The sequence below is a fragment of the Zonotrichia albicollis genome, chromosome 2 (genome assembly GCF_047830755.1).
Source record: "Zonotrichia albicollis isolate bZonAlb1 chromosome 2, bZonAlb1.hap1, whole genome shotgun sequence".
Classification (NCBI taxonomy): Eukaryota; Metazoa; Chordata; class Aves; order Passeriformes; family Passerellidae; genus Zonotrichia; species Zonotrichia albicollis.
This window is the reverse complement of record NC_133820.1, coordinates 21973920-22000109: the sequence shown is the minus strand read 5'-3', so window position 1 is coordinate 22000109 and position 26190 is coordinate 21973920. Positions and strand designations below refer to the sequence as shown.

Below are 26190 nucleotides of genomic sequence, written 5' to 3'. Positions count from 1 at the left end.
TGCAATTCCTACCTTTCACATGTTGCACTGTCCTAACTCTTTGCTTTGAGAATGCACTAGCACATTTATCTCAGTTCATAAAGAGGAGAATCTAAAGCTAAGCCATAATAAAACCAATGCAAAATAAAACCCAAAGCAAAACCAGAATAAATATTTATAAACCAGTTAAGCTCTCTGAACCATTTCACTGTAGAATAATAGAGAGGAGCAGTGCAGGGGGAAGGAAAGATTGTTTCAGAGCTGACTGGCTTAAATGCTGTGAAACCTTCCCCATGGCTGCACCACCACTGCCCAGCTCCTGACTGAAATAAGGATAACATCAAATCAGATTATAACTAGAAAATTATACTTGTGATTCCACTTGTCTAATGCCAAATTAAAACCCGCTATCAGTAAGCTACTGATCAGAGCAAACAAATTGCCTTTCAAAAAAGTGGATTTTCCCTAAAATAAGCATTTCATAAAAGTTACTGGTATGCAAATGAAGTTTTATTTGTTCATCTTGTCTCCAAACATAGCACATAAATGCTATAACAGACTGAAATTGTCAGAAAGGAGCATAATCTCATTTTTTGCCTATCAGACAAGGATTTTATTTCTTCCTTCAGTGCATCACCATTTTTCCCCAATTTCATTGTGCACTATTTCTATTGCAATTCTGTGTGAGTGACTATGGATGAAATTCTTTCTGTTGCACATTCAATTATTTAAACATAGTGAAGTGTTAAATTACTGTAAACACTTTTGATGGCAGATGCTGATATTTTAAAATGGCACCTGATGGACCTGTTTCATAATTAGTTATAATGAGCAGGAATGTGGAAGAACTGTTCTAAAGGGATTTCAGCACTGCACCGTTCCCATGCTCTATGAAAAGTGCTAATGTTCAATAAATCACCACACTAAGTTGCGGTTTCTTCAAACCCAGCTTCTGATAAGGGGTATATACTCCTAAGGATTTCTGCACTAAAGCTAATTTGCTGAGTTAAACAGCCAACAAAATCAGCATTGTTCTGATCTTATACCCACTTACAGATTTATAAGGCATTCTACAAGAGCCTTGTGGAAAAGAGGAAACTCTGCAGTACCTTAACTGCTCTGTTGCAACAAGTAGCTTAATTTTTCTTCATTTCCTTGCAATCAACAAGCCTCTTGATAAATAAATAAAAGCAATATAGTCCTAAAGAGGTTGGCAGCAGCTTTTTTAAAGACAAGTTGCATCTTGCACTTATAAACAGCCCTCAGAAATGGAAACCCACTGACTTCCAAAGCCACTATGCAACACGTGGAACAGGTTCCACACAGACTAAAATCCTTTTTTTTGCAAAAAAGCAAGCTACTGCTTGAGCACTTCTGCTGCTGTAGTTCAATAAGTAAAATGCCTGTTGATATTCAGCAAACTGGAGGCTCTTGGCATAAGAGCCTTGCTGCAATTTCTTCCTTTATTAGGCTCTGCTCAAAAAGCCATTGTAGAGGTCTCTGTTATGGCTCTCTAGGCACACACTGCTCCATGAACCTAAAGAAATTAATCTCTCTTTTGGTTTTATACTCTAATTTTAGTCCAAGGAGCCAAGTCTCACATCATGGAGCTGTGTAAAATGCAAATAAAAATTAATAATTTAATTCTTCTATTTGGAATGTAGACTTTTCTTAGTTGCAATAATCACTAAAAAAAGCAATAACATAACTGTGAAGTACCATGCCATTGCATATATTACAAAGGGTACAAATCAAAATACAATTAACTCCTAAAACTTTTTGGTTTCTTTTAAATAACACAGCTTAGGGCATAAGTAGAGAGCTAAAATACATAAAACAGTGTTTGACAGAAACCCTAAAAAACCTTAAGTTTTAACGAAGAGCAGAAAAGTGTTAATTTTTTTTCTTAAGTCATAGCTAAACCAGACTATCATCTTTGCTTTACTACCTCTAAAGGCCATAGAAAGGAAACTGTAGAAGGATCTCCCAGATGGTACAAATAATAGGTAATTAATTTGGAAACCAACTCCATGTGTTTTGACAATGTCTTCTGGGAAAGCCTTCTTTAAGTATGCCCTATATGTAAGTCTTACATACACAATAGGTTATATAAAGTAAGCTTCATACAGTTAATGCTTGGCATTTTCCCAAAATACTAAGATACACTAATATAATTAATTATACTTACACAACTGGTTAAGCTTTCTTTTTAATTAACTTAGTTTACTTTGTCCAGGGTGTTTTCTAGCATGAAACAAAACAGGCAGACTACATTCCCTTAGCATTACAATTAGCAACACAGAATCTGCTTATTCTGTTTTTACTGTTAAACAAAAAAAAAAAATGCAAGGAAATATCATCAAGAGTCATATATTTACAGCTACATGTTGATTTGAAACTGAACAATTAAAAACAATTTTCATGCCAGGTCAGAATAATGTGTTGGCCACTGAAGCCAAGTGTCTGGTTGTTTCAGTAACAGAAATGTGAGGGTGAATTCTGGCACTTGTCAGCCTATTTTAAGTTTCTAACAGACTAATACTTGTCAGGGGAGTGATAGCTGATTATACAGTAAAATTGTACTGGAGAAAGGTGATGAACACACTGTGAAGGAAAGATTTAAAAATCGCACGAGTCACTATAGCTCATGGCAGAGTAATTCTGCAGTTCCTCGTTTTAATTTATCACAGCAAACTATACAATACCAATTTTATCCAACATTTCCCAGTGGAATACTTGTAATATAAAAGCCTGGCACAAGCAAATGTACATGAACTTTGATATATCTAGTAGCAAATTAGCTACAGTAACCTTGCTCCTGCTGTCAGTCTGTATTTAACAGGATGGATGCTCCTCCATGCCATGCTCACAGCCTGTACAACTGAGAGAGATGAGTTCCTTCAGGGAGCAGCCTGTACCCATCGATTTTCCACTTACCCCTGACACTTCAGAGCAACCTAGAGTCTCTTCCAAAAAGGGACACCTTTCCTTAATACTGAGTGAGCATCTGCCCATTGAGAGCAGGATGCAGTTGGCAGAGAGCTTTGTTTTCTTATGCTCCACACTGCAGCAGCAAGGGTAATGAAATACAAGATCTGATGAGAGACTACAAGTGTCTGTCTAAGCAGAGGTAACAGAGCCCACTTTTCTCCTTGTGCTGACTGCCAGGACAGGGACAGCATGAGATGAGCAGATGTGACACAACCTGTGAACAGCAGTCCACCTGGAGCAGCTCTTATTGTACACCGCTCCAAGCTAAAGGACCCAAACTGCAGGAATTAAAATGAAACAACACCTTGGTTTTCAGTGATGCTGAGCACCTTTAGACAATGTGCAAAGCTCTAGTTATAAGATATCTTCTCTCTTCCCAATAGGTACAGAACAACTTAACTCAGGTACTAATGACTGTTATCTATATTTAACACTCACAGAAAGCCATGCAGTAGATTAAAGGACTAGTCCTATAAAAACTAAGAATTCCCAGACAATAACTATATGCTCATGTACTGCTGGTTTACTATATTAATCATTAATATATAAATTAAGATGCACCTCTATTAGCTGCACATTACTAAAATATGCAAATGGGATCAGAATCAAAGTAAATCAAACTTCAAATTAAATTTCTGTCCGCATTTGGGAAATATTCTGAAGAATCTCATTTAAAGCAATACATTAAGGAGCAAATAGCTTGATCATAGATTTCTTGGCAACTTTCATGTAAATATTTCATAATTTAAAGTTAATTTTCAAATCATTTAGACATTTCAAGAATGCATATCAAATAATATTTTCCATCTTAAATGCTAAACGTTGTCCATCCTCTGATACTTATTTCTAAGCAACTCTAAGCTACAATTTTATTCAAAGGATGGCTGACTGGATCAACCACCACTCTACTGTTTTATTAAATCATGTATCAAGCAGTCTGATTCTGCACAGCTAAACAACAGTCCATGTTCAGAAAATCAGCAATTGGATTGCAAGTAGCTCATCCATGACAAAAACTAAACTCCTCTGAAGTTTGAAATAAATCACCTTGAATTCAGAGCAACATATTAGGCAAATGTGATACAAAGTTGGAAGTATGTAGATATAACTGCCTATTATAATCCAGATATTTTTTTCCACCTCACAGCTATCCCAGTAATGATAGGCTTTAGCTGAAAAAACAAATTAAAAGAACTGGACTGACTCCTGGATACAAAAGTTCTCTAGCACTACTGGAGAAATATTAACTGCATTTACCATCTGTGGAAGAAAAGAAATGCTTGGGTACAGTCCTCACAGGAATTTTTGCAAGATTTAGGTAATATTTTAATGTGTTTTGTAGATTAAACATCCAATAAAAGCATAACTAACCATTCAATTTAGGAAAAGTAGATGCCTAAAGAAAAAAATAAAAACACAAGAAAAAATAATTGCAGTATGATTACACAGAAGGAATAAGATTATTAAATAATATACTTAAAATCTGTGTTAATATGCAGTTTTTAATTTTCCACTTTTTCCACATTTCTGGTATTTTGGATGTTTGAAAGCATCTTTCCCTAAGTTTTCAGGCACAATTTAGAAGTCAGGCCTAGACCAGAATCTTTCCCAAAGCCTGGAATCCTCAAATTTCCTCTCAACAGAAAAAATCATCTTCCTGATAACACGTGTTCTTGACTTTGTAGCAAGGACACTCAATTCCTCCTATATCAGAAAAGTACCTAGTACCTTCAGTGAGGCTGGTAAAAATCAGGGATTTTTTTTCTTAATAAACCTCAAGAGAAGGCTGGATTTGAAATAAAAATTCTACCTGCCAGGCTGGTATGAGACACTTGACATCAGACTGTCATGGCATGAAGAAGATCTTCCAATCTGCTTGCACCACCTAATACCTCACCTGATGCACTTCACCTTGATGAACACTGACTGATGGCTGTGCTCTGTGCAGGGTGTGCACTAGGAGAGAATGAGGTCAGTGCCATTTGAAATGCTGTGTCCTGCTTCTTGGAGCTGGATTCAGCTTTTCACTGATGCTAGAATTACCACTGGGAGAGACATTGAGTCTTCCAGCCTTGTAATGGATGACAAACAGAGGATTTCCCCCTGTCTAATTCTTAATCAGCACATGGCAGCATGAAATCTTGTACTAATGAAGTGTAAACCCATTGCCATGGGTTTAATTCCTTAATTCTCAGCATAAGGTGAAGATCTTTTAACATATTAATTGGAGCTTGAGCTCTTTCTAATCCTGGTGATATTCTGTTTAGTTCTATTACATCAATTTAGAATGATTACCTTATATTTTCAGTGGCTCAGAGATAAAGAAAAAAACCCAACTAATTCTACAGAGACTGCTAAAGGTAAGACAGATGAAAAGACAGGCAGCAAAAATCAGTCCATCTTTATGTATCTTATAAACTTCATCATAATTTTTTAGAAGCAAACTAAATTCTGTGTTTAAGGTAACCAACTACTATTAAACAATTACTATTAGACTTTAAAAATGTTTCAGCCCTGTCTGCCACCCCCCGCCCCTCCTCAAAGGGACAGATTAAAAATGTTTGCGAGGGGATAAAACATTAATTACTTAATTTCATTAGGCTAGCAAGCAGAAGAGAGGCAAAAGTTCAAAGAGAGAAATTACTGTAGAAGACTCTAGCCTGGATTACAAGAACTGCTAAAGAAACAAAGGAAGTTTCAACTTTCCTTCCAGCTCATAACTCCTGTCACACAGGCAGCACAGTGTCTATTTATCACCTGCCAGATTGAGATTCAAGAGAAACAATCCAAAAGCAGATCAGGGTTTAATCACAAGGGAGCCAGCGGCATCACCTTGGAAAGTGCAGATGAAAGGGAGCAATGAAGACTTAAATAAAAGCAAGTCAACAGGGCTGAAGAGCAGTTACCCAAAGTATAATTCAAGAAACTCATATCATGTCCAAATGGAGAAAACAAAGGATAATAAATTCTGGCAGGCTTAGCGAAAAAAAAAAAAAAAAAAAAAAAAAAAAAAAAATCAAAACAGAAAGACCAGCCCAGGAGGAACAACCAGCAAAACATACAAAAACTACTAACAAATCTTCCCTCAAATATCTCCAGAGACAAATCCCTCCTAGAGGCTTTGCAGAAAGAAAGGATCAGCAGAGCAGGAACATGTAAAGACAACAAGGCAATTACTGAGGATCTCAATGACTTATTGAATTTGTATTCAGTACAGGTTCCTACATTGAAATAGTCTGTGACCGTGACCAGCTACTGGAAGCAGGGCACAGTATGCTAGAATGGGCAGTATGCTGCTCAGGGCTCCAGCTCTGAGCAGAAGTGAACAGCCACTTCCCTCAAACTGCAGGGAACATTCTCAGTCCCACAGGTGATTATATTGTTGGAATTCACTGCTGCAAGTGAGACCTGCTGATTCATGTTCAGAGAGGAATCTGACTTGCTGCAGTGCAGTTCCTCCCATCACCCAGGTAATGACCTTAAGGCACTAAAACATTTTCGGCCCCCCACTCCACCCCTGAGGATCACAGCCACAGCAGCCACCTGCTGGATTTGGCACCACTGATCATAACCTTTTTGAACCAGCAATCTAGCCAGTTTTCTACCCACATCTCACTGCTTTGGTTTAAGGATACTGTGAAAGGTCTTGCTAGAATCAAGGTAAGAAGAATTAATTGACTTCCTCTTATCCCCAGCACTTTCCATCTGATCAGATGGATAGTGGACTATGCCTGGAGACTGTTCAGGCATAGTGCTCCCAATCACTTTTTGATTCTCCATGCATCTAGTGAGTTTCTGGGAGAGCTGGTTCCATAATCTTCTGACAGATAGAGGACTGTAAGACTGTAGATTTTCTTCCATCTCCTTTCTGAAGATTGCTGTGACATTTTACATTTTTCCAGTTATAAGGAGCTTTTCCCAAACATCATGAATTTTTGAAGATCATTGTGACCAGCATCTCCCTCTGAGTGTGTCACATCTCACAGCTAGAGGACTACCCAAGGAAGATCACCAAACAATGTGGGATCCAGGGCTGATGTCCCCCAACACCCACTGAAAGGATGCAAAACCAAAGACAGTATTGCACTGAATTGGAGGAGAGCTTTTCACAGGTACGTCCTACAAACTCTTTTTGTCTATGTGCATATGTTGTACCAAACCCACTAGGAATGCTGCTCTCCTGGATTCTTATGTACTTCTTCAGATTTGTAAGTTAAGCTTGCAGGTCACTGTTGTGCTGCATTAAATACTTAACCTATATGAATCCTTCGCTGAATTGTTTGACTTAAGTGATCAGTTAAGTTAAATGCTGTTAAATTGAAGTGCTGGAAGAGGAAAGGAAATGTGATTAATACTAAGTATTTGTAGATACAAAGGAATTCTCCTTGGAAAACAAGGAGAATTTTTTTTTTTGCATGAATTTCATGGAGAGATTAGGCTCAGAAAAGATTTTCTGCTAGCAAAATGTTTCTGACCATGAGGTTTTCCTTTCTGGATATTATTTTATGGTAAGTAGTAGAACTTTTTATTAGCCATCCACAATTTTATGAAAGCTGGAGCCTCCTAGCATTACTTTTTAAAGAGAATTAATTTTACCTACCAATTTTAAATTGAAAAGATCAATGCCAAAGAATAAAAAAAACCCAAGATTCACACCTGCTAATTAACTTTTGATGAAAATATTTTTCACAACATGTAACCCACTCAGCCTCTAAGACTGCTCCAGTTTATAAAGAGGAATTTTCTAGCTATCAGTTTTAAAAATAGAACAGTACTTCTTTGCATTTGGTCACATCATATGCAGGAGAAAGATAAATAAAAGGTAACTCAGGCAAGCACTCCCACTGTTCCTTGAACTATTTGAGACTGTTGTTTTCTAAAGTTAAAGGTAAATTGTGCATTCCTAATGCAGAAGGAATACTTGTCTCAGCTCATTGAACTAAAGCCATTGTTCAATAAGGCTTCACCTATACAAATATACAGTTCACATAACACTGAAGGTCAAAAGAGATGAGATCAATCTGAATTTCAGAGACCAAATATGCCAAATACTTATTTTTAGCTTTTTATGTAGTAATTCTGAATACTAATGCCAAAGCACTTAAGGACACACAAAAGATACACCAGAAATGTTCCTTATGCTTCTCCATCCCTAACATTTAATTCCCAGAAAGTGTTTTAAGAAAAGTACAGTAGTATAATTTATAGAAAAAAGAACCAAAACCACAGAATATTAATCACAGAGAAGGTATAACATGCATTTATGCACACAATGAAAAAATAATAATAGAATAAGCTAGAGACAAAAAATAGTGCTAGAGAAAGCACATGTAAACTGGGAAAGGCATGATGGAATTCTGCCATGTTATCCTGGATATTTTCCATGTAAAAAGTATTTATGACAGAGTAGAATTCAATGCACATTACTAATATTCTAATCCCGTGTGTTTTCTTTGCGCATGATTTCTTTTTAAAAACATCTCTTAAATCCTAGTTTCCATTTCACAACAGAATCCTTTCTTTTAATAAACATGCAAATCCTCCTTCATTAATAAAACACAATTAATCAGTGACACTGGGAGAGTGATTATGCAATTACTGTAGAGTCCATAGAGCAGAAATGCTTCTGAGCTTTATAAAGTCTTTCAGGTGTCCCCAGACTACAACTCATGGAATTCCACTAGATGGGAACTTTCTGACAGTTTGCTCCTGTCAGCAATCACCTTTCACTCTTCACAAGCAGGAATATCTAATACATCAGTTTATAAATATTAATCTTGATACTTGTTTTTCTAAAGGACAATTATCTTCCTAGAGGCAATCTAATAGTGTTTGTAGCGACCAAGGAGAACCAGAGGAATGCAGAACTTACAAAAGTAAATCAGGAGGTAAACAAAGGCCACATACACAGCATTCCCTCATCATATTCAATTTAATTCACTTAAATAGATCGTATGCTATTATGGTATTGTAGGTGATGCAGACACTGAAAAAGCAAACACCTTCAGAGTTTTACAAAACTGAAGTATAAATGTGTTTCTGAGTTCTGGTTTTATATTTCTTGACTTTAGGAGGCCACAGTTAATTTTAAATAGCTCAGGAACTGGCAGCCATCACACCTGTAAGACAACTTCCTTCAGGGATGGGGAACACAAGATCGTTTTGTCTTTTAGAGGCCAAATAAATCCTGAATTATCACCTGAACAAAAAATTTTCAAAGTTAAAAAAAGAAGAGACAAGGACAGAGTACTAACCAACATCCATTTTGATTTGGACTATGCTTGCATTTAGTTACATTTAGTGTGCTTGAGGGTTGTGGGTTGACATGGCTGGCAAACAAACCCCATCCATAAGCAGGTTTACTCCTCATGGGACAGGGGAGAAAACTGAAATTACAAGAGTGAGAAAAACTTTTGTGTTAAAATAGACTGTGAAATCCCTCAGCAGTTACTGCTGCAGACAAAACAGACTCAGGTCAGGGCACTTGAGTTCATTTATGGCCAAATAACAAATGCTGAGTTTAAATACTGACTTAATTATTAAGAAACAAAATATTACATCTAAATATTAGGGAAAAACATCTTTCTCCTCAAAATACCTTTGCCAGGTCCAGCTTCACTTCAAGCTCACTTCACTTTAAACACCTTGGTTTACTTCCTCACTGTTCCTCTTTTTCCCTTTTTCAGTCCAGTCACCTCTCCTCACTCTTTGTTGTCACAAGTTCCACCCAGTCCCTTCAGCAAGGCAAAGCACACGGTGCCAGTGCTTAGTGATTTCTCAATTCAGGTAAATAAAAATACAAGCAGAAACTTTGAATAGAAGCTACTCTTAAAAAAAAAATAAATTTAAACTTCAGATTTATTGTGTGTTCTGAAACTGCTGCCAGCTTAATTCTCATAAAAATTATTGGTTTTGTTTGGCAGATTTCTTTTTAGGTTTCTCAATTGTACAGAACCTCTATTACAAAGGGCATATTACCCCCCCTCCAAAAAAAAAAATTCCTTCTACACTCATTTGTGTGGTTAAATTGGAAGTCTATTTTTCTGTCACTCTCAAGACTTTCCCAAAAATTAGGATGTTTCATCACTTAAACAAAATGTAATTGGCATGCAAACAATCCAAGAATTGTTTCAGTCAGTTTCTACACTATCCTTCCTGAAGCTATTTCTTCTAATTAGGACACCTTCCTGTACAGCAATAGCTTTAAACAGCATTATTTAAAGAAGCATTCAGAGTGTGTCTTGTGTATGTTTCTTCCCTGTACACATTGGAGGATGAAAGGTGGTCAATTTTCCTGTTGTGTTTTGCTTGTTTTTTTCTTCTCCAGCGCTTAATGTAATTTTCAATCCTGTATTTTCCAGAACTGAGTCAAGTCATTGCTGCTTGCAAAATGCTTAATTCCCTGACTGTTTTTGAGCATCTGGGTCTAAGAATATACTCTGGGCACACTCTAACTACATGTGTGCACTTACAGGTGAAATCTGACCATGGAGAAAACAGAGAAAATAAAGGACCCATGGCGATTTCTGATTGGAAAAATTAAGAAAAAGGTCAGCAAATTACAGTTTGATGTAGCTTTAGTGGCCTTGCCCTCAGCACAAGCCATGCTTTCCATCCATGTAGGAAGGCAGATCACAGATTGTTGTTTGTCCATTGCAGCTCTTGGGTCATGGTTGTGTGAAAGTCAGGAAGGCTGTCCCAGCAAAACATTATAATAATGAGAGATCCCAAATAATCTCATTTAAATTTTTTAAGTATTATAATGTTAAGTAATGGAGAAATTTGATTATTTTTTAGACATCATTTGATAGTGGTTCTTGGAGAAGGCATTCAGCAAATACACAAGAGCCAAAGTGATTTTTCATCATGTCCAGAGCGGCATGCAGGCTTTGCATAAAAAAATACCAAGAACCACTTCACATGGCCATAATGTACACAAATTCAACATGATTGATGATATTCCATTTTGGGCATTGATACAACTATTTTTATTAAATCCACCATAATATTTATGTGATTTTGCAAAAGGAAACATCTTTGGTTCCAATGCTGAAATTTTAATTTAAAATATTAGAGTAGAAATATTAAATATTATAACTTTGAAAATTCCTGAAAATTTCCTATTTATTTAAGGAAAGCTATGCAGTCATAGCACAGCACAGTCAAGCACATTTCCAGAGTGCAAACAAGTACTATTTTCATGAAGGAGAAAAAATGGCCAGAAAACATAGCAGGGAGCAATTATCCTTGCTCCCTACTAATGCACATAAGCTTTATTCCCTTGCTGCTTGGTGATTAACAGGCAGTTTCAAGAGCACCAGTCCTTTTGCTCCAAAGTCATTTTATTTCAAGCAGTACAAGTGATTCACACTATCTTCTCTCAGCTTATCACTGTATGCCCTTAAAACATACTGTGGGTTGATAAAAAGCCACTTGAATTGGATCTTTAAGCCCTCCCTCCACTCACATTCAGAGGATTGCTTTAGTTATGGCTCACATAGATTCCCCTCATTTCAGGATGATTTTTTATGGAGTTACTTGAGCTGTTTTGCAGAGCAATCCCTATGGAACACATCTCAAAAATATTGTTCACATGAGATATAATACACTCTACTGATACAAACCTCATTAATTCAAATCATTTTCCCCCATATTGATATTCTTGAACTAAATAATGTATCAATAAATTTTATGATGAGTGGAGGAATCAGAACTAGCAAAAGATAATCTACAACTTGCTATACAAAAGAAAAATCTCCCAACAAATTCAAGTAAACTATAAAGAAAATTGAATGCAGCTTCTTTGAAAATAATTCCATAACCACTCTAACAAAACATGTCACTCTCTTGGTTGGGTTTCAGAGGGAACTTGTGGCAGAAATTATCCGACAATCATTTTATAAAACAATTACTTCCTATATCTACCAAAAATTAAATACATGTTCTAATGTTTATGTCCAGATTCTCTTTTGACATTATTTTCCCATTTCTTTACACCAAGCTTCCAGAAGTAACTGCCATGAAACCCACTTCTCATTAAGGAACCAGTTTAAAAACTAATAGATGGAAATGGGGGAAAAAAAATTAGAGGAGGACATAGTGTCATTCCCTAGTGCCTTGCTCCTTTAGTTTTAACTTTCTTTTTTGTAAGTATCCCATCAGTGACTGCCATTTGCCATTCAAATTTTACATAAATCAGTTTTCAACTTCAGTATCTACAGCTGAATCAAGGTTAATCAAGATATATTGTTTCACTGAAGCTACTGAAAATCACCTACAACAATAGACTAGAGTTTTACAATAATCTAGAAATAGTTTTTTTCCTCATTTGCAAACCAGATAATTCCCAGAAAGACCAAAAACTAAATAACCCCACCATCCTTTATGAAGATTATGATAATACAGTTTCTTTCTCTTTAAACAGTGAATGTCAAAGCTAAACATATTTTAAAAGAACTGAGAAAAAGTAAGCAAGTATCTGTTTCAAGTTTCTGCAGTGCTGCTCTCCATACACTTTCATTTTAACTGATTAAGAATGCAAGAACTGCCTGAGGGTAGGTGATTCTTTTTTTCTATTTCCAGAGTCAATCATTTCAAGCATTACTTTGTGTTCTCTTTGAAACCTGTAGAAAATAATACTCACTATACAGAAAAGAGGAAATTCTTCTCTCAATTTTTTTGTCTAATCAGATTTCTGTACAGGAAAGCCATTACAGTGCCCAGAATGTCTTGTCTGCAGGATTAGCACAGACACTGAGAGATAAGGAAATTAATTTAGGCTTTAGATATGTTGCCTTGTTATGGAAGAATGTCAGCTGAAGATGAAAATCATTACAGAGAAAATTATCTCTCTTAGAGTCTTTATAAAAAAAATTATCTCAAGAACAGTCATGCTAAAGGTTAGAATTTATCTCACTAAGTTGGATGTATGCACACAAACTGGTTTAGACTTGCTCAGAGTCAGAGCTAAAAAATTAACCTTAGAAACTCAAAAATTGGGATCGTCTGTGACTATAGATCCTAAGAAGGCAGCTCAGAGATCAAATTCAAATCTCGAAACTAAATTTCAATTACATTAATTCAAAATTCCTAACTGGCATAGGTATTTCTTCCTTTCATTCCTTTTCTACTGGCTTCAATTCAAAGTTGTTTATTCCACCACCTGGTGAATAAACATGTTTCAAATGACTTTCAGATAACAAGGGCTAGAAGGAGAAAGTCCAGCATTTCCACTTAGGGCACAATGACTAACATTCCATATTAGAAGGGGTCAGTGGAAGTAGCAAAGCAAGTATAAATCATTAATGCTTTCTATTGCCTATTCTATTTCAAATCAAAGATTTTAATCAAATGGCCTCAATTAACATGGTTCAATTCTAGCAGGCAAATATCTTAATCATCCTTCTATTTGTGACCCAAATAAAACTACGAAAGTCTTAAAATACTTGCAGGAGTTCTTCTCTTAAATTAGTAATCCCTATAGCAGATCTTCAACTCACTAACACACAGAGTACCTTCACAGTGGAATATGAGCTATGAGATGTCCAAGTACGGCAAATTCTTTACCTTAACAACAATAAAAAATAAATTGAAGAATATTAGGATATAAAATATGGGAGATGGCTTATTAATTTTAACCAAAGTTCTCCTCTAGATTTTTTAGAGTTAATCTCCAAGTGTCCATCTCACATACTCCACAACTTTTTACATGAACCATCTCTATTTCCAAAAAACCTCTTTTTTTTAAAAATTATAGATATATTTGTACATGCATTACAGTGCTGAAGGTATTGATTTATGGAACATTTTTGTAGTAACTGGTATTTTAAGATCAAAGCATACTAATTTGATCTGGGCCTATTCTTAGTTTGAAAAACCCCTTACTTACAATAACTAGACTAAAACTCCTTCTAACAGATAAATCTCACATCAACTGAAGTTTATTTTAAATTTAATACAGAAATTTTGTTTCCTAGGAAAATACAATATTTTCACATACTTTTTAAATTATCATGAGACAAAATATCCAATAAAGATACATGCATTGCTATGCACCATCAGAAACTCATCAGACTATATGCTGAACATTTACCTAAATAATCTTTCTTCTTCCTTTGTGATTTTAAGACAGGCAAAACTCATTTCATTCTCTGTGTTGATGCTTCAGACAAAATAATGCTGTTATAACTGATCCCTTCTCAGTTGTCTTCCATCAGTGATTATTTTGAGCTATTACGTACACAGTTCCAAAGGGCTTCATTCATCAAATTACAGAGTTAAAAAAAGCAGGCTTAATTCCAGCCTAAAGCACAGACTGTAGACATATCAAGTCCCAGCATAAAACACACATGAGAAATTTGGCAAAGAAAAAACACCAGATTGAACCTTGATTTGTATTTGAACCTTAACATTTTAACATTCTTACAGAGGAGATTTATCTGGGAAAAAAAGAAAAAAATCTAAACCACAGTATTATTAGTGACAGACAGAAAACTACACACATTGTGATGCAGTGGGAAAGAAATCTAGGTGATTGTCAGCATGGGCCAACAACTACAATTTGTCAGTGTCCTGAGGCACTGTAATTATGGAATATTAACACAGGAAAATTATTTTATTTTACTGAGTTCTTCTTGACAACAAACCATGCAAACCTCCAAAATAAAGCAAAAGCAAAAAAGAACCACCTCATCAAAAAAAAAAAGAAAAAAGAAAAAAGAAAAAGATAGAGAATTCTAAATTCGCTGAAAGTCCATGCAGCAAGGGTGAAATGATCTGCTCAAGCAAGACCAGGGCAGTACTTGTAGAAGCATTATTTAGAGGTAAAGAAAAGAAGTATTTAGAATATTGGGTTTTTTTTGATGTGTCTCTATGCTTGGGGGTGCAGGGTAGTACTCTGTTACATCCAAAGCTTTTGGGAAGCAAAAATTGTCAAGAAATAGGGTCACAGCAGAAACGCCTCTGTGTTCTTTACAGTATCTGCAGCATCCAGTCTGCTTCTTCTCACCTTCGAAGAAACTGGACAAGAGTTCTAGCTAAGCAATGACAGAAGACATTCCAGTACCTCATCCAAAATTCTCTCAGCATCACGTGAAGAACAACAGCTGTGGTCAGGGAGGCTTAACAATTTAAATTACATTTTTACAAGTTCAGACACTGTTTTACAGAAACATGCAGTAGTATGTCTGAATTGCACCATCACTAAAAATCCAAGATGCACATGAAAATCATCTTGAAATACAAGGATACCTGTTCATTATACTAATACTACCCCTACTTTTATTACTAAAACATTTTGTATGTGTCACCACTGTTAGATTCTGCACATATTTTAACACAGCTCTTATTTCTATGCATTTATACTTAGATAACATTGCTGAACTAATACAATAGCAGCTGCAATGCAAGGTTACTACAGAGTTCTACATAATTCCAAGTTTAGTACTTCAAATTATAAGCAGCGCACCCTTCATAATAGAAAGCCTTACAATTTCTTTTGTAGCATATGTGTCCTGCTCCAAAGTAAATCACATCTATTTTAGATTTTCCCACCAATAAGAGGAAAGGCCTATTTTGTCCTTGAGTCTCTTAATGCAGAACCCTTCAAGCCATTTATTTCCATCGAAATCTGTAAAAGTTACTGATTATTGAGTCATCCCTTGAAAACTCAATTGCTCACAGGTCAAAGAAACAGTAATAAATTTACTCACAAATATGGAAGATAAACTGGGGTTAGATGGTGTCTAGTGAATTTACTACTTTTGTTGACTATTTCTATTTGCTTAAAGAAAAAGCAGAACTTTCACCTCAATAGTGGGTGAAGAAGAAATGCAGTTTAATCTGGAGGGTGAATATTTGTCAAAAGAAAGTGCAGAGCAAAATATTAAAACAATATTTATTAAAACAGTAATATTAAAACAATAATATAGATCAAACTAGAAAATATTTGGAAAATATATGTATTACAATTCATTAATATAAAAGTTCAGCCTTTCCACTGGTAGTTTTGAAGGCATTTCCACAGACCTTTTCTCATCCTGCAGTTCATATTTGTGCTACAAACTGAAGACAAAGCTCCTGATGTGACTTGATGGTGTGTCCAGAACCAGGGCTGAAAGTTGTGCTGACAAACAGCAAAGCAATAGTTAAAGGGTTGTGATGTTCATGCTGCACTTTTAATTGTGAATTGTGTAGACTTTCCTCTTATCTAACCAAAACCATTCCTGGCTTTGAGAACCAAAAAGAGTCTTAAGAAAACAATGTCTTTAAATTTTATTTTCTAACAATTTTATGATTTTTCTGCAACTGAAATAATGATTTCTAGGCTTGAGAGAGCATCTTTTTCAAATATTTTCAAAAGCACAATAACAAAGATAGCTCTGATGACTTGTATGTCTCCTGCACTTAAAAAAAAACCCCATAAAAATCTCCCCCTCCCCTTGACACTGTACTGGGCAAAACATTTGTAAATTTTAGGGCACAATAGAAAAAAAACCTCAAACTTCTCATAATCCCTTGGAATAAGACATATCAGCAAGGTTATTAAAACTAACTGAAAACCAGTATTAAAACTGTGTACAACTACTGAGCGAAGATACATTTGAAAACATCAAGAACTACAGTGCTGAGAGGTTTTTTCCCCTCTTCTTTGTGCTCTAGTATGGTAGAATCCATTACTTTTGGGATACAGAAGTATAAGAAGTTAAGATCAAACAAAAAATTTATCAAATGAAAAACTGTCTGAATCTCATTATCACTTAATAATGGTGCAAAAAATTCATGTCATCAGTGCAAATTAAGGAAAAAATATGGAAAATATGACTGGGATGGATTAAATGAGTTTTTTCTTTTTTTTATCAGGCGACACAAAGTATAAGAAACTGGATAATTACCTAAAAACGACAGCAGAAATTATATAACTTCATAGCCTATTCATTATCGGGCTAGCACGAACAAGCACAAGGACCAGGAAAGTGACAGCAGGGAAAAGTTTATTAAACCAAGAATCAGATGTTCATTTCTAGAAGAAGCACACAAACACCTCTGCTGCTACCACACTTGCACTCAGTTGTTGTAAGGGGGAAGAGGACAGCTCAGAACTGTTCCCAGATGCAGTTTCTGAGATCACTCCCTACTTTTCCTCAAAACATCCTTCTGCTCCACTGTGGCATGAGTATTTTATGCCAAAGTAAAACATAAATGCCATTATACAGCCAGTTACATGTAACTGTTATGTGTTGCTAACCACAACACATGTAGCTGTCTGGTTGTCCTATTCCTTGCTTGGTTAAAATTCCTGAAGATGTTCCAGAAAAAGTGAACATACAACAAGGAACATAATAGCCTTTAGTACATTTTCTGAAGTTTGTTTGCAAAGACTGGAAGCATGCTCCTCTGTAAATTCAGTACAGATAAAAAGTTTACAAAGAACCATTTAACTGCTTAAAAATGTAAGTCCAGGTTGTTAGACATTCTTAAAAGCTGTAGACTAATCTTAACAGCTTGATCAATCATTTCAACTTTAACACATACAAATTGAAGTTACAGATATCTTTACCGTTTGGTTAATTTGCTCAAGATATTTTAAGTCTTTTGCCAAAATTGTCGTAAGTCAGTTCATACCAGCAAAGATGGCAAATAACTTCACCATCAATTGATGCTGAGACATAACAATAGCTTAAAATAATGAGTGTGAAACATAGGGAGTTAATAGTTTAGAAGAGTATTCAGTTATTTAAATATTATGTTATTTATACCTGAAATATTCCAAATTCAAGAGAACAAAGAAAAACAACCTGGACTACTTATACTGAAAACAACCAGCCAAAACCTTTTCTAAAGCAGGCAAGTCAAATTTACATCCAGAAAACCACAGTTATCAAAAAGGAGCAACAAATCAGTCAGAAATTTTCCTTAGTTGTAACAAAACTAGTGTTTTTTTTAAACTAAAGAAGAAAATAAAATAGCATTAAAAAAATACAACTGTGGTAAAAGTTTGCCATATACTAGCTTTGCCATTCAAATCTGACCAGAAATCAATATACAAACAATCTGGTTTGGGAAAATAATATTTGGCAAAAAATACTAGTTTGGAGCTAGCAAAGCAAAATTTTTATTATTTGAATCACAGAGAGCGTTATCGAGACTTAAAATATCTTACGTGCATAATCATAAATGCCTTATGACAGGAGATCATTAAGAATTACATTGGGATACTTTGGCCTAAAAAATTTGATTTGCAAACACATTTCTTTCTTTTGAATCTTTTCCCCTAATATATAGGTCTTTAACAACTTTCTTCTAAATAAAACTTTCTAATATCTACCAATTGGCTCTACCTTACCTTGCATTTCCTTATCGCCATCTTTCATACTCTACAGCATGTAAATACAACAATAGCAAACACCAGATAGACATTTAAACCTACTTACATTTCACTGACAGGATTCATTCAAAAAGACCACAAATATTTTGAGTTGGAAGGGACTCAAAGAGATCACTGAACCCAATTACCTGCTCCTTGCAGGACTTCCTAAACTCTGATTAAAAATAAAAGCATTCCTAATAGCCAGTATAAGTAAGGGCAATAGCAGGAACGATTATCTCTGCATGAATCCAAAAAACAATCCAGACACAAAAGCTTTACCTTACGCAACATAGCTTTTACAAGAAAGACCTAGACGTAAATCATCTCCACCACTTTGATGGCTGAAATGGAGATCAAATTCTGAAAAATATTTTAAAAGCTGCTCATGGGATAGACTTAAAATATCAACAACCTTAGTAATAAGCTGACTGTTTCTCATGGGACGGACTTTAAATACCAGCAACCTCGGAAACAAGCAAACTTCATATATAACCTAGAAAACCTGTTTGGCTGAGTGCAGATATTTACTTTTCAAAACCTAATTGGTAAGATAGGCTCCCCAGACATCTGTTTCACCACATATCAATCACCAGTAATTTCAGAACACAAATAACCCCAACCCTTTTCTGACTACTACCTTGGTTGAAGAAAAGTAGGCTTTTCCTCAGTAGTGGCTTCCTTTCTACTTAATATTTTCAAAATTGAGACAGCAGGTATTTAATGAACAAAACTAAATTTTAAACTGTTCACAAATTACACATGTGCCATTTTGACAGGTATTAAATTACATGAAAACAATGTTTCACCATTGCATACTCCCTTTTACTGTAATACATTAGCATTTTGCATCCAGAGAAGAGAGTGTTGCTACACAATATGGTGTTAGGAGACACCTGAGTATCTAATTAGGAGACTTGATAAATATACAATGTAAAATTACAGAAAGAATATTCTAAAACCTTCAAACACGATTTCTCCCTTACACACATACCAGAAATTCTGGGCTTCAACCTAGAAATGAATTTACTATCACAAACAAAATAGTTATATTTCCTCATATTCATGCTTTCAAATAGGTACAAATCATAATTTTCCTTCAGAAATGTTTGCAGAGGGGAAAAAAGAAAAAGGTGGCTAGCACTGTAAATTACAACACTGAATAGCAAATAATTACAGCAGACATTTGGAAAACCACCAATGTTTAAGAGTTTTTCAGTTGTTGGCTAAACAACTGCAAGTATCTTTGCCAAAACCAGAATAAAACGTCTAATCAGAAGTGACTCTTGCATAGAGAAAATAACTTATTCACTAATCTATTTTAAGAAGAAAGTTTAACCAATTATAGAAAACACTGTGACTGCATCGATTCAGTTGCACAACTCAATTTTCAATTCCAATCTCATTCAGAGCTTACAAGCTCAATCCCATGCTTTAGCAAGTAGAAAACCTCTTCTTCCTCCAGTGGTTTGCCAAAACTGAGTTCTAGAAATTAAAGTGTGTACTAGGCACGAAATTCTGTGCCATTAAACCACATATATTTTCAATATTTTTCCGAGGGAAATGCATGGGTTACAAGGTCATTAGTTAACAATTAAGACATGTCCAACTATATTTAAACATTAAGAGACTCAATTCTATCTTTAAAATAATTTTTGCATTTTGTTAAGTGCTATCTCCTCCCGTGAAAAACTCACCATGAGTGAGTCACTGAGAACAGCACAAACATTCAGAAAAGTTCAATTATAAGTGGCTTAATAGGAAATGTCATGGAAATACAGAAAAAGTATAATTGTATGGGAAAAAAGTGACAATCGCCTAACTATGTAGACACAGGTGAGATTTATACACACACACACACACATATATATATATATATATATATATATATATATATATATATATATATAAAACACAATAGCTGCTCCAATGGCCTTGGAGTAAAGAATGTTTTAGGAACATCCTCTGAGGGAAAATTACTAGTCTGTCAGGAAAGCAGAAAATATGTCAGAGAATTTATATAAATGTACAAAATTCAAGTGAATGTGTGAGAAACAAAGAACCCTTCAAATATGACTGCTTAAGGACGTATAAAAGATACTCAAGGTAAAATAGGTAGTCCTATTACAGCTAAGGTTAAATGACAGTTCTATGAGACATCATCCTAATAAAATTGCAATATATAGGGAAATATAAGTCATCTTAAAAAATATGAGTACCTAGAATTTGAATACATGTTTTGGATATACATTAAAAGGTAATTTGAACTCAAGATCTTTCCAGAAGTTATAAAAGCTGCAGATGCTCTAAATCTTCAGAACAGAAATCAACAGCTTTCTGAGATCCAGTTCAGTGCAGGCACATTAAAAACCTGGTCCCAAAGCTAAATAAAATGGCTTTAGAGCACATACATATAGGCAGCTTTATGCTATTTCAATAGAGCACAAATGTAGCACTAAAAGTAAAGGATTTTGCTTCGATTTCTAATTTATCCCACAAAATGTTAAATTCTTGTGCCAAAAAACATTCAAGTTAATTTATCATCAAATGCATGGTACAACTGTTTTGCCACTTGAAGAAAAAAAAAAAAAAACAAACACCAAAGAACATAATTTCCACTAACCTTCAGGATCAAGGAGTTTCTCTATTCCCAGGTGCTGCCTGGCTATGGAGAATGCATGGTCTAATCGTTGCACAGGTGACTGCTGAGAAGCAACAGCATTCCAATCAAACAGATCTGGTCTAAAGCAAAAATAAGGGAAGAATAAGTTTCTTATTTTTCAGTCTTACATTTACTGATGTTTTTCTAAAGCTAAGCATCAGCATGCACTTTATATTCTCATAATGAAAGATTGTGTTAATTGGCCCTGGAACTAATGAAGCTCAGTTTCTAATGGGTTTGCATTCTGTTCTCATCCGTGTCACCACAATCACATTGTCCATGATTGGTTCTTTCATTCCAGTCCCAAATTGTGCTTGGGTGGGAAAGATCAGTTGCAGTGGCCATGCAATTGGGACTGGCATGTGGCAGACAAGCAGGACAGAACTGCTGAGGCCATCTGGGGGCCTTCCTCGTCTCCCCAGCTACCAGTCTTTCACTTCCATTAGTATTTCTAAGAGTGCAATTGCTTCTGAGATTACCAGCTTACTGCTACAACAGACTAAAATCAGTCAACAGGTTAAAAAGTCCATAGTCATAGAAACATTTGGGCTGGGAAACACCTCTAAGAACATAGAGTGAAACTCTCACCCTTACACTGCCAAGTCACAATTTATATGCTCTTACAGGAAAAGACAGAATGACCAAAATTGAATTATAGCTCAGATGCAGTCTGGGACCTTGTATTAACAGCTGCACTATTTGCAATATAAATAATGTTAGTACAGCACAATCTTTGGCTTTTCATCTAAGAGTTATCCATTAGGAAATCAGAATTTGTTATCAGGCACTCTGGAGAAATAAAGTTTAATCAAATACCCTGTGATTACTCTGCATGTAATATGAAGAAAAACAACCATGCTATTTGTGACTTCAATACAGTGTTCTAAATCAGGGGACATTTAAATGATACATTTAAATGTATCATTTCAACTACTGATAAATCAAGCACACTATTTACACCATTTAAATTTTGCAATTAATGACAGATTTAGTCACATTTTTATTAATTTTAGTAGTTAATTTTAAATAGTATCCTGAGTTATAATAAATGCAAGAATGTTTACTACATCATATCGTAATAATGTCAATATAGTAAAGAAAAATACTCCTTTTACCTAGTAGTTATTCTTTAGTTATATACCTCTGCTGTCTAATTTTTTTTTCTGAGGGGACTGATTTTCATAGCAACAACTAAGTTATTCCAAGTTATTTTGCTCCTTTCTGCATAGATGCTCAAATATTACAGTTTTCTACCTCCCACAAGCAGAATAATTCCAAAATACTAATAAATTTTAATTTAATGTTAAATCTGGCTGGGGACAGGGTGGAGAAAGGAAAGGAAATTTAGGCAGTAATCTCTGGGTTTACCCATGGATGGATGAAGCCTGTGATCCTACAGACTGGTTTGTGTACCAAAACACAGGAATGCAAAACATACACCGTGTGTACATAACTAGTAAAAAATATTTTTGGCCATTTTCCTTTAGCTGGGAATGGAGTTACCATTGTTCATAGTAGACTACACAATGCTATGGTTTCAATTTACAGATAAAGAGCGTTCAGAGCAAACCAGGTATTACTAAAATGTGATCACACAAAATCAAGAACTTCTATTTTTCCCTTTGCTCTACCTTCCCAAAACCAGTAGGGGACAGATGGGCAAGAAACTTGGGACAGGTGACCCAAACCAGTAAAAGGGATATCCCACACCATAAAACTTGCTCAGCCATAAATATCCGGGTAAAAGAAGGGAATGAGTTGAGGGGGGTTGTTTGTCTGGAAAGGTATCCCCCGCTTGAAGAGTGGCTTTTGCATCACTTGTTTTTCTGTTCTTCTTAACTCCATGTATTAAAAGAGTCTCTACTTTGACTCAAGAGTTTTTTAGCTTCCATTTTTCCTATTCCCTTCCCTGTCCTGGTGCAACAGAGGGTGAAGCAAGCAAATAGCTGCTGGGTGCTCAGCTGCTGGCAGAGGTCCAGCCACCACACCCCTACACCTTATTCTGCAAGCACACAGATATTACTTAAATCCCTATTCCAAATTTAACACTAGGCATAGGATGCACAAGCTCATACAGCAAATTTAGCTAAGAGAACACTGCAGTGACCACAAAGTTGTCTGTTTTGATTGTCTAAAAAAGCTTGGCAAGAATGTGTCACACATATACTACACAGACTAGAGTGTAAAAAGATTATTTGGTAAGAAAACTTTTTAGGACAAGGAGAGGAAATAAATGTATCCAAGGGAATACCTTCCTCTCAAACTTTTCTTTTTTCCATTTTATTTTTCTCTTTTAATTTGGCTAAAAGTTCTAAGCACACCTGCAATGCTGAGAGCAGTACATTATGTTCACATAATCACTTTTTGTTTGGTGATACAATATTCTATATATGGGAACATACTTTTAATCAGTTAGGACTCCTCTGGGCAAGAACATGAATATTTACAATTACTCCTTGAGGAATGTCACAATATTGTCTTATCCCTCCTGAGAAAACCTCTGACATCATTAATAATATCTTAGATAGTCAATTTCATCCAACCTTTCAGTTGTATAATCCAGGAGGGTATTTTCAAGTTAATCTACCAAGACAGTCTAAAATTATTATCTTGGCTTCATCTCTAGAGGTAGGACTCTCAATATAAGACAGACAGAATTTTTGTTAGCTTGTTTTTGTGGTTTTTGGTGGTTTTTTAAATTTTTTTAATTTTTTCATTTTAAAAACCAAACACTCCAGCACTCATAAGAGTTTGAAACAACATCACATCTTAACACCTGGGTTGAATTTACATGCTGCCTGTGTAGGGAACATTCAGCATCTCTCTCCACGCATTACAGATGGCAAAAATTTGAACCCTCTGAGAAAAGAAATTTATAAGATTTAGTATGTCACTGTCAGATTTCTTATCCATTTTCTTAGTATTGTACATAAAGCAGACAGCACAGATTCCAAGACAATTTATAAGTATATGGCCACCTACTGCAACTCGGTTCTGATCAGCACCAACTTAATTAAAATAAATTCAAAAAGCTCTCTCTACTCCAACAGCAATTTAACTTTCCACATTTTCACTTTGTTGAAAGATTATGTTGCTATACACATTTCAGTAGCTCTGTCACTAGAATAACAGTGTCATAATGTCAGATTGAAGCAGCAGCTTCTCAGTGCTATGTGTCAGGATGTTTCACTGGGTGCATTTATGTGGCAATACTGCCATGTGTGATTGTGGGAAATAATATAGTCTAGAAGATTAATAATTGTGGTAAGTGGGAAACAGCTTTTGAAAATCCCTGAAACAACACTAAAACTGATTTTCAAATTACAACTGTTATTAGCTTCATAAGGAATTTTAAATACAGGACTGAGTAGGTATGAAATAGTAAAGAAAAAATATGAAATGGAATACTGATTCTCTGCCTTCATTTGTCCTCTCCATATTGTTCAAATAATACCAAGGGAGATGGAATTTTTTCTCATATCTGCAGCTTGGGTCTTGCCTGAAAGGGAGGAAACCCATGGAAAAATAACTAGTATTTCTCACTTTTCTTCCGAAAGAATACAACATGTTTTCAAAGAAGTTAGAATTAAGTAGAACATGCTGAACTTTATCTAGCCATTCACTGATCAGCTCAAACAGCACTGGTCTTAGATTAGTTTATGACACAACCATGGAGAGCCAAAATTGAAAAGACTGAAGGCTTCAATGGAGAAGTTTGCATAGTAAAAATCAAACTTTTTATTGAACATAGAGTAATTTTTTCTTTACCAACAGTTCTTACCTATCACTAGCAGAAACACAAACAATAAAAAAAAAAAAGGGAAAACAAACCGTGGAAAACAAAACATATTTCCAAGAAAAGTAAAGTAAAAAAAGAGACTTCTTATATCCCTTCTGACCCCCAGTTACATAACTTACAACAGAACTAGTTCAGCCAGAGCGAGAAAATTTACACTATGTATAGCATACTATATATTATGGACAAACAAATCCTGACAGACCTCTATGCAGAGATTAAAGTCATGGATAAGACAAGCCATAGTTTGTGATTATTGTAGACAGAAAATAGTCATAGACCATGAAATTTATCATCTCCATTTCAATAGAAAAGCTGTGTTTTTTACTTTACCTGTTTATACAACCTCATATATGTTTTCAGAACTCTCAAAATTGAAAAACATCAGGAGAGAGTAACTGACATATGACCTAGTGATTTGCTAAAAAAATTATTCTTTTCATACCTCTTCACCCCATTGCTTTTGCATTTATTTTTCCAGTAAACTAATGAAGAATTTTTTTTTTTTTTTTGCTTCTGTCCAGGACCCCTTTCTGATGTCATTTTCTTTCCCTCCTCACTCTAGCACCCTGAAGCAGAAACAGCTGCAGTAAAGTGCTCATTTGTAAGGCAGTCACCTGGCCTAAGTTCAACCATTTTAAAGAAGCAAGGAGGAAGATAATGAATGCCACCTGTTCCCACTTCAAAATCCTGATTACAGGAGCAGCGGAGAAAAGAAAAAGAGCCCCAACAAATTTGGAAAGAGGTAAAGCTCTCTCTGATATCCACCTGGAGGAAAAAGATTTAAAGAAGTAAATGCGGAAAGGTCTTTGTGATCTGGACCCTTAATAAGGGAGAGTTTCAACTGTTGAAGGACTGACCTCTCTTCATCAGCAAAATATTTTCATTTCTGTATATTCCTAGGGTGATGATGCCACTCCACAGCTGTTGCCTTGTTGTTTTCAGTTCAATTCAGAACATACCATTCAAGAAATCATCTGCCAAGCTTAAATCCTGAAAATTCACCCTCTGGGCTCACTAATGTCCCCTTGGAGATTTGCCAGGTGACCTGTGTTCCACTGCTTCTTCCACTCAGTATTGAAAGCAATTGCTAAAGAGCCTAAATGTCCATGGAGACATGGTGATTACAGAGATGGAAAAATCTACCTCAAGTAACCCCTAAATAAAATGACAGAGAAAGAGCATTAGAAAAATTGGATCCAATCAAAATAGCAAGCTGAAAGCTAGGGATTGGTGGGATAGAAGACTATGAGAAATAAAGCTTCCCACTGCTCTCCCAGCATACTATGTGGTCAGTGCTTCATGAAAGTCTCTTACTTTATCTCAATCCATTTAAGGATGTACTTTAAAAATTCATCCAGATGCAAATTTCACATTACTGTCTGAACCACTTTAAAA

General features: G+C 35.4%; 1 protein-coding gene across 13 annotated transcripts in view; it reads right to left on the bottom strand.

Annotated features, from left to right (window-relative positions):
• The window catches only part of DMD (dystrophin), a 1146493-nt gene that overhangs the window by 739427 nt on the left and 380876 nt on the right, over positions 1 to 26190 (bottom strand). For all 13 annotated transcript variants that reach the window (XM_074534563.1, XM_074534577.1, XM_074534568.1 and 10 more), the window contains one exon: positions 20958 to 21076. In XM_074534563.1, the coding sequence (XP_074390664.1) occupies positions 20958 to 21076 (119 nt within the window). The remainder of the gene's footprint in view (positions 1 to 20957; positions 21077 to 26190) is intronic.